At 48.9% G+C, this 12,478-nt stretch overlaps 4 protein-coding genes across 4 annotated transcripts; 2 read left to right on the forward strand and 2 right to left on the reverse strand.

Moving 5' to 3' along the window:
- Nucleotides 1–322: 322 nt before the first annotated feature.
- Nucleotides 323–1,418, forward strand: FOIG_09733 (L-lactate dehydrogenase; the record flags this gene model as incomplete). The annotated part of the gene is made up of 3 exons (XM_031210016.1): nt 323–581; nt 631–860; nt 917–1,418. The coding sequence occupies 3 exons, from the start codon at nt 323–325 to the stop codon at nt 1,355–1,357; spliced, it is 930 nt and encodes a 309-aa protein (XP_031060267.1). The 3' UTR covers nt 1,358–1,418.
- Nucleotides 343–4,324, reverse strand: FOIG_09734 (phosphoenolpyruvate synthase). The gene has a single exon (XM_031210017.1). It carries the CDS (start codon nt 4,082–4,084, stop codon nt 1,691–1,693), a length of 2,394 nt encoding a protein of 797 aa, XP_031060268.1. The 5' UTR covers nt 4,085–4,324; the 3' UTR covers nt 343–1,690.
- Nucleotides 4,325–4,831: 507 nt separating this feature from the next.
- Nucleotides 4,832–7,554, reverse strand: FOIG_09735 (uncharacterized protein; the record flags this gene model as incomplete). The annotated part of the gene is made up of 3 exons (XM_031210018.1): nt 4,832–6,848; nt 6,905–7,446; nt 7,501–7,554. 3 exons carry the CDS (start codon nt 7,552–7,554, stop codon nt 5,252–5,254), a joined length of 2,193 nt encoding a protein of 730 aa, XP_031060269.1. The 3' UTR covers nt 4,832–5,251.
- Nucleotides 7,555–10,346: 2,792 nt separating this feature from the next.
- FOIG_09736 (uncharacterized protein) lies at nt 10,347–11,714 on the forward strand (the record flags this gene model as incomplete). Its single annotated transcript, XM_031210019.1, has 2 exons — nt 10,347–10,880; nt 10,947–11,714. 2 exons carry the CDS (start codon nt 10,347–10,349, stop codon nt 11,712–11,714), a joined length of 1,302 nt encoding a protein of 433 aa, XP_031060270.1.
- Nucleotides 11,715–12,478: the final 764 nt, after the last annotated feature.

The raw sequence follows: 12,478 nt of genomic DNA on the forward strand, positions 1-12,478 counted from the left end.
CATCCGAACATAGCCGCTATTAAAAGACTTTTAAAATACGATCCATAACCTCCATCAGAACATAACTAACGGGCTATGATCTGATTTGTGATGCTCTCTTGTGAGCAAGTGTCTTGTCATTGTCATATCAGGTCTTTTCTTGTGGCGTGACGCTTCGATACTACTATGACAGCCACCAATGTCGAGTATCAGAACATCATCAGAACACCACAAACGCTAATTACGCCACAATCCTCGAATGATCCCTGGGGTCTTATAAATCGCGGCACACTGCAATGCACACAGCGGGACAACAATATTTCCAGCAATCCGACTAAGCGCAATGGGCTCAGCATCTCGAGTGGCGATTGTAGGCGTCGGTGAAGTTGGCGGTGCCGTCGCTTACAACCTCACGTTGAATTCTGTGGCGAGCGAGTTGCTTCTCGTCGACCTCGACCTCAATGTCAGAAATGCCCAGATCGAGGACCTCTGCGATGTCTCTTACAGTACTAACAGCAGTACGCGTGTACGTCCAGCCACGTACCATGAGGCTGCTCAGTGCGATCTCGTGGTCATAACCGCTGCATCTAAACACCTGCTGGGTACGTGTTTACTCCTTCGAATGGGATATAGGCTCATTGTTCTTCCAAGGTCAGACAACTATTGACTATACGTCTCGGAACACCTCGATGATACGTGAGGTGATGGAGGCAATGAAGCCCTTCCGAGCTGACACGGTTTTACTCATTGTGGCAAATCCAGTTGACCTACTGACATCTCTCGCCAAGGAGATGTCGGGACTTCCTTCATCTCAGGTCATTGGCACTGGTACAGCTCTCGACACTTACAGGCTTCGAGGGATGGTTGCATCTCGTGCTTTGGTGAGTGGGCGCCGTGATATCTGCACTATCACATTTCTAACACAGAACCATCATAGGTTTCCCCATCTGCTGTGGATGCATTCGTCGTGGGTCGCCATGGAGAAGACCAAGTAGTCGTGTGGTCCGCAGCAACCATTGGCGCGGTTCCCATTGACGATGTGAAAATGCTGAGCGCTATCGATCTCAGTAGGATCGAACTCATCTGCAAGCATCGATCGAACCACATCATACTGGGCAAAGGATCTGCACCGTTCGGAATAGCTTCCGTTGCTGCTAGCTTGTGTTGTTCTGTCATCCTCGATAAGAATGAGATGTACCCGGTCAGTCACTTTCAAGAGGACTACGGATGCTGTCTCAGCTTGCCAACCGTTATTGGGAGGAAGGGGATCTTGCGTTCAGTTCCCCTGGCGATGAGCCCAGGTGAGAAGGCTGCGGTGAAGGTATCAGGGGAGTTGTTGAAAGCCAGTGTTGAATTAATCCAGCGAGACTGGTGGTGAGCATTATTGGCGTTTGTAAGTTTATAGTCAACAGGTTTAGTAATTCTAGTCAACGTTCGTGTATCATGATCAAAGCAAGGCACCTTTGTGAAAGACTCAGATATAAGCAATTTCCAGCCAAGCTTATTGTGCTTGCGGACATCAATTTTCTTTTGTACTGCAAAGTCTCAGTACTGATATCTCCAGGTTCGTAAGGAAGACCATTCTTTTTGAAGGCACATTGAAGGCAAGAGTGACAGTAGTTTCCACTCCGCATTTGATGTAATAGCGTCAAACCATCGGCTTATGAATAAGATACGATATCGATATCACCAGCAATAGCTAAATCAATAATTACAAGCCCTTCTCACTAGCCACTACATGTTTCATAACCTGAACAAAACTATCCGGGCTGACAGAAATCGAATCAATCCCCGCATTAACCAAGAACTTGGCAAATTCAGGATGGTTGCTTGGTGCCTCGCCACAAAGCCCAATCTTACAGCCCTCTTGGCGAGCCACTGTAATGGCTCTAGCAATCATCCACTTTACAGCCTCATCCTGTTCGTTGAACAAGCTCGCCAACTCCCCAGAATCTCGGTCTACACCGAGGGTGAGCTGAGCCAGATCATTGGACCCAATGGAGAAGCCGTCAAAGTGCTGGGTAAAGCTCGAGGCCAGGATGACATTGGAAGGGATCTCGCACATCACATAAACCATGAGGCCGTTCTCCCCTCGCTTCAGACCATTCTCTTCCATTATGTCTAGCACCTTTCGGGCTTCTTTGACTGTTCGACAAAAGGGAATCATGACAATGGTATTGGTGAGTCCCATTTCCTCTCGAACCTTTTTAACAGCACGGCATTCTAGGGCAAAGCCCTCCTTGTAGCGAGGCGAGTAGTAACGTGAGGCCCCGCGAAATCCGATCATGGGGTTCTCCTCCTTAAGTTCAAACTCAGCACCGCCTATCAGGCGAGCGTACTCATTCGTCTTGAAATCGCTCATCCTAATAATGGCTGGTTTGGGGTAGACAGAAGAACAAAGCGTTGCGAGGCCAGATGCCAACTTATCCACAAAGTAATCAGGCTTGCAAGTATAGCCTGCAGTAAGATTGGTGATCTCTTTCTTGGCTGCTTCATCCTCAAGACGATCATAGTGAATGAGAGCCATGGGATGGACCCGAATATAATTGCTGACAACGAATTCCATACGAGCAAGTCCAATACCATCAACTGGGAGCCTCCACCAGCGGTACGCAGCTGAGGGGTTGGCCAGATTCAGCATGATCTTTGTTCGGACAGAAGGGAGATCGGATATGTGTACCATCTGGGTGGTGATCTCCGAGATTCCATCATAGACAAGACCCGAATCGCCTTCTGCACATGACACAGTGACGTCTTGACCAGTGTGCAGAACATAGGTTGCGTTTCCAGTACCAACTACCGCTGGAACACCCAGTTCCCGACTGACAATCGCGGCGTGAGAGGTCCTCCCACCGTAATCGGTGACGATGGCGGCGGCTCGCTTCATGACAGGCACCCAGTCGGGGTCCGTAGCCTCAGTCACCAGGATCGAGCCGTCGATAAACTTGTCCATGTCCGAGACCGAGGTGAGCAGGCAGATCCGCCCTGCAACTGCCTTGTCGCCAATAGACAGCCCTGTGGTCAAGGTGTGGCCACGTTCGCCGACCGTGTAGGTCTTGAAGGCTGCCGTGTCACGGCGAGACTGCACAGTCTCAGGCCTGGCCTGGACGATGTAGAGTTTGCCAGAAGAGCCATCTCTAGCCCACTCCATATCCATCGGGCAGCTGTAATGCTCCTCGATAAGACAAGCCCATCGTGACAATTGGAGAATCTCTTCATCTTCGAGAACATAGGCAGCTCGCTCGGCCCTGGATGTAGGGACATTGCGTGTTCGTACGCACTTATCCCCGTACACCATCTTGATCGCCTTGTCGCCGAGCTTCTTGCTCAGAATCGGCGATAGCTTCTCATTAGACAGGAGAGGTTTGAAGATCTGGTACTCATCTGGGTTGACAGTGCCCTGGACGACATTTTCGCCAAGGCCCCATGCAGCATTGATGAGAACGATCTTGTCGAAGCCGCTCTCTGTATCGATAGAGAACATGACACCTGCGCCGCCGATGTCTGAGCGAACCATCTGCTGGATCCCAATGGAGAGAGCCACGTTTCCATGATTGAACTTCTTGATATGGCGATAGCTGATAGCTCGATCTGTAAAAAGCGAAGCATAACATCGTCTACAAGCATCGAGCAGCGCTTCGCTCCCCTGGATATTTAGGTACGTCTCCTGCTGTCCAGCGAAGCTCGCGTCAGGAAGGTCTTCAGCCGTTGCACTAGATCGCACTGCAACACTTAGATCATCAACCCCGGCTTTATCGCACAAGTCGCGATATCCAGACAGTATGGCCTCTGCAGTATCAGCCGGCCACGTTCCACGCAGGAACAGGATGCGTATGGCGTGACCTATCTCAGCAAGCGTTTGATGGCCAGACTGCCATTGATCGACGAGTTCATCGATCTTGCCCCGGATGTTGTTGGCGTCGACATAGTGCCAGTAGGCATAGGATGATGTCGCGAAGCCTGGTGGCACTGGAATTCCCTTGGGTCCGAGGGCTCGAATCATCTCACCCAAAGAAGAATTCTTGCCACCGACTAAGCCGACGTCACTTCGAGCAAGATGCTCAAAATCGAGAACCAGAGGCTCGTTGGTCCAGTCGTCACTCATGATTGATACTTGTTTGAGTCATGTATATCAAGTCTCCAAAATGTGAACTGAGAACCTGAGCCTTGTTTATCTGATAAGCATAAGGATTCAAGTTTGCGAATGTCACTAAATAAAGGTTCTCCAGACGGTGACCATTCTTAAGCTTTCAAATCCATCATCTGATCCGTCAGTCGATGTGTCACTAAACTGTCATCTTGCTGTCACTTCACAAAGGGTGTCTCTTGATTCCCCAGCCTTTTGAGTTTCTGCATGCGACGTTGGAGAACATCATGTTATCCTCAAAGAGGGGTAAGCAGAATAGTTAAAAATCCAGAAGCACAGTGAACAGCATGTTGTAAAGCTGCTACTGCACCTGGTTGATTATACGACATATGAGTTATCAATGATGCTGCACTAGTAAGTGGCTTCCTTTTTGTGTCTTGGGAGCGTTTTTCCAAGCCACGTAATCTGTCGGCCAGCACCAATATCTAAGTATGCAATTGATCAGCCCATACATCGCTCATGTCGCTGATATGATGCTGATCTGATTGCCGTTGTGGCTTGAAACCAGTGTCAAATCTAGCCGCGAAGGTGGCAGCCACTGTGATATCCCCACCATGGGATTTTCACATCGGTCCATTCATGTCCAGGTTAGTAACCAACTGCCGATTCGCTACCAAGCGCAGTTGACTGTGCTTGTGGCCCGTGCACCCGGCTCTCGGGTAAGTAGTCAATCGTTGCTGTGACGTGCTGTATCGAGCTTTTCCGCGAGGCGCAAATCGTTATGTATAAAGACCCTAAGTCAAGGTCAAGAAGCCCATCTCTGTCATTTTACAGAAAGCAGTCTTGCGTGTTCTGGCTATGTCGCGTCACATATTGACGTTTCGCGGATCTCGACCGAACCCATGCGCCACGCTTTGTTAATTGATCTTGCTCAGTCGGGCTAGGCACGCGACTCCAGGGTTATGGAGTAGTGAATCTCATGGTGATACACGACATGCTTCAAGTCATCCAAGCCAACAGTGACAAGATGAAAGAAGACAAAGAAGCGCAAAAGGCATGTCACTTCAAGTCAATTGAGAAAGCAATCAGGATATGTATTACAATTACTTATGTTTGTCTAATGTATGTTCTTGGTATGTAACGTCTAGTCGCCTTTTTTGACCATCCCATTATGAACTCCAATCACTACGCTGCAGTAACAGTCTTCTCCTTAGGCTCAGTCGAGCTGCTATCAGAAACAACACCCTCCTTCTGTGATGACTTCTCCTCTCCAGAGTCATCAGTGATGACCTTCCTTGTCTTACCCCAACCAAAGTTGTCCATGTTGACAACAGCATAAAGCATAACAGCAATGTTGAGAAAAGGGCCCAAGAAGACAAAGACAACGAGACCGAGAAGGAACTGGGCACGCTCGACAAGGTTGCGAGGAAGCCAAGTCGCCATGATCACGTAGTAAAGAAGAGGAATGATCATGACACCGGCAAAACACATGATCAACCACCAAGGTTGACTCATGAAAGCGACAATCATACAACCAATCGATGCAATGACGAACACGTTGAGAGACCAGGTCAGAACATTGGAGAAGGCAACGATGCGCTCCCACCATTGAGTGTTCCAAGCACAGAAGAGTAGAAGATCGTTGCTAGTAGCACCAAGAGTCCAGCGACGACGCTGAGACAGGAAGACGTTCCAAGAGTGAGGGACATCAGTGTAAGCGCGAGCATGAAGAGCCTGGCGAGTCTGGGCGTGAGGGAAGGTGACGAGCAATTGGCAAATGTGGTTGCGATCCTCCGAGGCTGTAGCGCGGATACGCTTGAGCATACCGTCCATGTGCTTGGGGAAGTAACCAAAGAGGTCGATGAGAACGAGATCGCCACACGTTTCGTCACAGATCTTGAGAAGTTGACAGCATCCAGGAAGACAAGAGACCTTCTTGGTGGCAATGGACTGATGAAGACGACGAAGACCTTGGGCGATGGTGTACTCGGCAGATTGGTAGATGGACCAGAGGTTCCAATTACCATCCTTGAAGTCAACAGCAACGTAACCGCAGACACCGACAGTGTTGGGATAGTACGATTCTTTGAGAAGCTCAGTGACACACTTGTCCTCAAAGACGGTATCGGCATCCATTCCAATGAGATGATCGACGTTGTCCATCTTGACCTCGTTCTCAAGCCAGCTGGTCATGGAGTCGAGAAGTTCGCGCGAGAAGATGGACTCAGGGTTCTGGGCACGGGTGTTGAACTTGTAGAGGAACGATCGAATGACAATGAGACTGTCACGTTTGCCTTGATTCTGGTCCTTGACGATGCAGTAGAAGGGCAGACCCTTGTAGAAGCCCTTGGAAATCTCAATGTTCATCTGCTGGCCGTCCCAAGCAGTGTAAGCGCCAAGAATCTTCTTCCTTTGAGTCTGGTGAAGGAAGATATCCTCGTTGAGGTAATCGCCAGTGGTCTTTGTCATACCAGGACCACGAACACGACCATCGCAGATGACCATGATGCCCTTCTTGTGGTTCTCGAGACCGGTCTGGTTGATGAGAGAGTCGAGGGAGCGAGTGCACTCTTCGAGTGTCTCGTTGTAACAGGGAATGACGTAGACCATATTCTCGGGGGACTCGGGCTTGATCTGCTTCTCGGGGCTGACCCAGTGGATGAGGGTGAAGACGGCGATGGAAGCGATCATGATGCAGTTGAGGACGAGGGGGAAGGAGATGAAGGGGAGGTAGATGTAGTAGTATCGGGGCCAGTACCAACTGGCAAAGATAAACATGAAGCTGGGATATGAGTCAATATGATTGAAATGGGATGAGATGGATTGAGATAAACTTACTTGACTGCAATCAGACCAGCTGTGAGAATGTATTTTTGAGTCGTAACCTTTCTCTTGCCACGCTTCAACAGGACAGCATTGCCAACATCGTCCTCGGCGACAGTCTCAACCTTGGGCTTAGCCTGATCAGCACCATGACTCTTGAACTCGGGGGCATTGTCGCGCTCAACCGAGGGTTGAGGAACAGGTGTGATCTCGTTGTCAACTGAAGGAGTAGACGAGTGACCAGCATCAGAGCGAGAACCAACAGATGTGTTGTTGCTAATCGAGACAGGAAGACGAGGGATAGGCGCAATCAGATCGGTGCCCTTTGAGCCAGGGCGACTGGTCACCGAAGTCCTCTGGGTATCGGGTGTACCGACTGACTCTGGGACCCATGATCTCAGAGACGAAGGCTGTGAAGCGCGATAACTGTCATTCGATGAAGCTTCGTCGGCGAGGTAGGCGGGGATAGGCACGGCGGGATTTTCAGTGTCTGAGACATCTGAACCGTTGGAGCGGGCCTTGCCATGGACGATCCTGACATTAGCATAGACTTGGTCCTGTTTTAGAAGAGTTAGTCGTACAGGAATAAGCAGTGCAACAGTGCGACGGACCTTTTGCTTGCCAATGAGAATGGAACGAGGAGGTTCAGTGGTGAGAGAAGTCATTGTTACACCAAGGCGCTATGCAAAGGAGGAGAAGTAGTTGGACCAGACGAGGATGCTAGAATGTCGTGAAACACCAAGAAGCGAGTGACAAGGTGGAATGAGGGAAAAGGCAATGCTTCTGCAGTTGTTCAAGGATGAAGAGGGAAAGGGTTAGAAAGTTATCGACTAAATAATACCTGCCTCCTCATCAAGAAAAGCTTTTGCTCTCATTTGCCTCATCATGCAGGGAAGCAATAGTCTCGCTAAATAAAAATTCTAGACATTCAGCCTCACATCAGGATTGGATCGACATGGCTAGCTGAGGAGTTAATCATCTGGTAGGCGCCCGGTATTAGGGGCCGGATCAGGAACCCTTGTAATCCCTCGCGGAGTGCCTACCAACGGTCTGGATCGATGGGCATGTGCTTTCTTCTTGGCAAGTACTGAATTCACTATAGTGTACTGATCCGAGCCAGCTGAGGTTCAAAAGAAACTTGCATGAATAACGTGCTGCAGTAAACGAGGTGCCCGCATAGTCCCGTAGGTTAGAATGTCTAGACTGTGGCAGCATGGCCTGAAAGGGGCCGTCCCGGAGAACCGTTCTTCTTTCAGAAGTTGACCAGGGATCCTGGTCAGAGGATATGCATAAGTATTGGGTTGCGGTTCAGGTTGGGATGAGATAACATAGAAAGACCGATCAAGACTGTCAGCATGGACATGGTTCAGCCTTATTGCTTTGGTGGATGACGACTCAACCGAACAGATTGTCCAGTGCGGCAAACCCCCCTGCCGGTGATCACTTACCCTTGTAATCTGTGTATTTCCATTACCTCTTAAATCATTGATCCGTAGATGCAACAACTGTCAGCCAGTTAAAACCCCGACAGACTAGTTAGAGCTCGCAATATTACACCTTCTCTAAGAGGAGACTGTCAAAACCACTCCCAAAGAAATCTCTCTCTCGGCAGTTGTCCAGATTAGCGTGACATTGTGGCTGAGCGGGAGGAAGTCATGAATCATCGGGGCTTTATTGAAGTTGCTTTTTCTCCCAAAAAGGTTCCGGGATCTAACAGTTCAATTGGCTCAACACATCGGGATTTTTGTAGACACAGCGACCCGTAGACCTGCATCAATAGTCGAGTTCACTAACGCAGCCCAAGAATCTAGCCAGCGATCTCAAAACATCTACCGACCCTTGTAGTTGCATATTTTGTTTCTCTTCATAATTTATTCAGGTACCAAAGGGTTTTGCTGCACACTACAACGTGGGTGTGGTGCCACGGCGGATCAATAAGTTTAACGTCTTGGCACTCGTGTCTAAACGGTAGGAAGCGACGAGCGTGGGAAGTCTGAGCCTCGTGGGGGACAACAACGTATCGAGTTGAGTTTTTACGCTTTACATTTATTGGTTTATTTTATAGCTCGGTCCAGTCCCAGCAAGAACCAATGCCCATTGAGACCCAACCTCAATCGTTCTTCATTCAGTTACATGACATCCCAGCAAAATTGATCATCACTGGGCTTCAATTAGGCGACAACGACAATCAGGTTTTCCTCAAGCCTCATTTTTCCACTAATGGGAATAATGCGGTAGTTAATGACCCCCATCCATGGCAACCCGTCTTGGCCCCGTCCCCTAATTTTGGTTTTCAGGCTGATCTCAACACCAACCAAAAAGAGAACCAAGACAGCAAATCTTCCCGTGTCTCACTAGGTCCCGCATTCCCGTTACACAGCATGGGAAAGAACTCAATTCACAGGAAATTAATTCATGCGTTTTTTCTTTTTACTCATATTGTTCTTTTCTCTTTAGACTTCAGCCGCCGTAACTTGCCCCAAATGCGGGAAGATCTATGCTGCATTGCGGCAAACTTTGCTTTTTATATCCTGCCGGGCAAAAGTCCCGACAGGGCGGCGTTTTTATTTTAGTGCAATGTACCCCTGACCTTTCCTGAAAATCACGGCTGACATACCCCTGACCTTGTAATTTTACTTCCGGGAAGATCTACCGGAATAAATAGCTGGTTCCGAACCATCGGATACTGTACTCAGCTTCTAACGACAGACAGCAGAGTTAGTTTGGTATGTAGAGCGGCCAGGTAAAAGACAAGGGCAATCGTGTCCTTAGATTATCCCGTGGATCGGTCTAGAGCCCAGAGTTTAGCTGCCGGGTTCGGGAGGAGGTGGTTCAGGCTCTCGTTAGTATGGTTGAATCAATAGCCCTATCACTTCTCTCTTTGATTTCCAGGTCCCTAACTATTCAGGAACGTTTTACAGCCCTGTACGGTTATCCAACAAACAAGTTTCTTCTTTGATCCTAGTACGGAGTTTACCGTAAGTCTCTGTTTACAGGCTCCACAGATCAGTCCGTCAAAGACATGCTGCTATTCGATAACATGCACGCTCGCAACGAACAGGCTTGAGAAGAAACGAGGCTCAACTGAATTGTTTCAATCCACACCGTCAGCCATTTACACTTAGTCTGAACCAGGATCAGAGCCTCAATGGAATCGTTCAGCTGTTCTTGCTCGGTGGCGCTGCAGCGAGAGGCGTTTACTGGAATAGAATCCAGAACGCCTGGACAAAGAGTTTTCTTCACACGTTCTAATGATGCGGATAATTCAGTATTGTGAGTGTGCCTGAAAGTTTCACAAGTCGTGGTCTAGGCCTTGGAGGGAGAATACTTAAGATGTTGGGGATGAGCTGCCATTGTATGAGAGGTTCGATCACCTCTGAATCTTTTACCTCCGGAATTTCTCACTCAACCTTTCCTTGTCTCTTCTTTTCACTCAATCTTTGAAGCTGTTGTCACGATGGAGGACTTCACTGGCATGTTGACTCCTTCAGACTCTCCCTCCGCATTCCCCTTCTACCCAGTCACTCCTCCCCTGAGCTCCGTCCCCTCAGAGACAGACCTCATCCTCAAGGTCTCCGCCGATGTCACTCCCGACGATATACCCGTGGTAGCAGTCGTTGGAGTTGGCTACGTCGGAACACACCTCGTCAGCTCATTCTCATCAAGGCATCAAGTCATCGGCTTTGATGTTTCCGAGAGACGCATACAAGATCTTCGACAGGAGTTCAAGGGTAATGAAAATGTCACCTTCTCCCGAACTCGGAATGATCTTGTTGCTGCTACCCACTTTCTCATCTCGGTGCCTACACTATTGAGACCTAACAAGTCCATCGATTCTTCATACCTTTGTGATGCTCTCAAGATGGTCGGTCAGGTTGCTCGTCGGGGTTCGACTATTGTTATTGAGAGCTCTGTTGCTGTTGGTATGACCCGTGAGCTGGTCGGACCCATCGCCAAGAGACTTGCTCTATTTGCTGGCATGTCTCCAGAGGTACGTGATGCCTTCACTCCTTCATTATCGCTCATCACCATGAGTCTTACTAACTCACAACTACAGCGCGTTGACCCAGGCCGCACCGAACCCCCAGTCAAGTCAATCCCTAAAATCATCTCAGGTCTTGACGACATCCTCCCCGGCTCCCTCGATGCCATCAACCGCATATACTCCACCATCTTTGACAACGTCGTCACCGTCTCCAAGCCCGAAGTCGCCGAGATGATGAAGCTATACGAAAACTGCCAACGCATGGTCTGTATCGCCTACGCCAATGAAATGGCTGATGCCTGTATCCCTCACGGCATCGACCCCTACGAGGTCTGTTCCGCAGCATCTACCAAGCCATTTGGCTACATGCCTTATGCCCCTGGTGTCGGTGTCGGCGGACACTGCATTCCCGTCAACCCTTACTATCTCCTTTCCAACAGTTCATTTCCCCTGCTTGAAGCCTGTTCATCAGCCATGAGCAACAGACCCGCCAAGCTTGCCCAACGCCTCATTGACTCGCTCTCCATCACCGAGCGTCGCTCGCGTGTGCTTGTCGTTGGTCTTGGTTTCAAGCCTGGTCAGTCTCAGCTTGATAACTCACCTGGTGTTGACCTTGTTCGAAGTTTGGCTGTTTCAGGTGCTCAGATTGACCTCACTTGGTCTGACGCTCTCGTCAAGCAAGAAGCTGTGCCTCAGACTCCTCGTCTTGCTGAGCGTGATTGGAACAAGAGCTTCTTGGAGACATTTGACGTCATTGTGGTGGCTATGAAACAGCACAACATGGACTTTTCTCTGCTAGCAAAGCTGGAGGGTGTTTGCGTTGAGAGCTGGTGCAAGTGATTGAGAGCTCTGTTTGTTCTGTGCGATTGTTTCTTTGGCTGGTGTAAAAATAATGGGTTGATTAGATTTTCATTCTGTCGCAAGATAATGGCTTAGAGTAATACACATCTTGACATCTTTCTCAATCCGCTTTACATGAATCTTCAATTGACTGAGTCACTTGACGCATTCTATTTCCTCCTCTCCTAGTATCATGATCCAGGGTGCGCCTGTTGTCCAGCCATCATCGCGCTGAGTCTCCTATACTCCCGTTCAAATTGCGTGTGATCTGTCTCATCATGCCGCGTCTCAAACTAAGGACGACAATACCTAACTTCATTTCGCTAAGCTTATTAAGAGATGTGATGTGTTGAATAGTGAGCTTTAGCGTTGCATAGTGAGCCGCTCTCCGTAAGGCAGCGGATGTAGGTGGTGATTTATTTACATGTCATTATTGGTCGTCTTAGGTTCCCTCCCGCCAATTTCCAGCCTGGAGCAAAGAGAACTGAGCTAGCTGTATTGGGGAATTGCGATACGAGATAGGATGCATGATAAGATCACGATAGCGTTGGTCGTCAGTGTTCAGGGTGAGCGATCGTTTACTAGCCAATAGTTGAGCATGAGTACAAGAAGGCGGCTGAATAAACACGAATATCTACATGATGAGTGTCTTGCTAAGAAGTATATAAGTCTAGAAAGGCTGCGGCGAAGAACCAATAACAAGAGAGCGTTGCTATTTGTGTGCATAGTTGGAATTCTCAAGTTGAACTGCTCTGATTGAAAAG

Source organism: Fusarium odoratissimum, assembly GCF_000260195.1.
Source record: "Fusarium odoratissimum NRRL 54006 unplaced genomic scaffold supercont1.16, whole genome shotgun sequence".
Classification (NCBI taxonomy): domain Eukaryota; kingdom Fungi; phylum Ascomycota; class Sordariomycetes; order Hypocreales; family Nectriaceae; genus Fusarium; species Fusarium odoratissimum.

Excerpts from the sequence above, each read along its gene's own strand:
- FOIG_09734 (XM_031210017.1), bottom strand. The coding sequence starts at position 4,084 with ATGAGTGACGACTGGACCAACGAGCCTCTGGTTCTCGATTTTGAGCAT.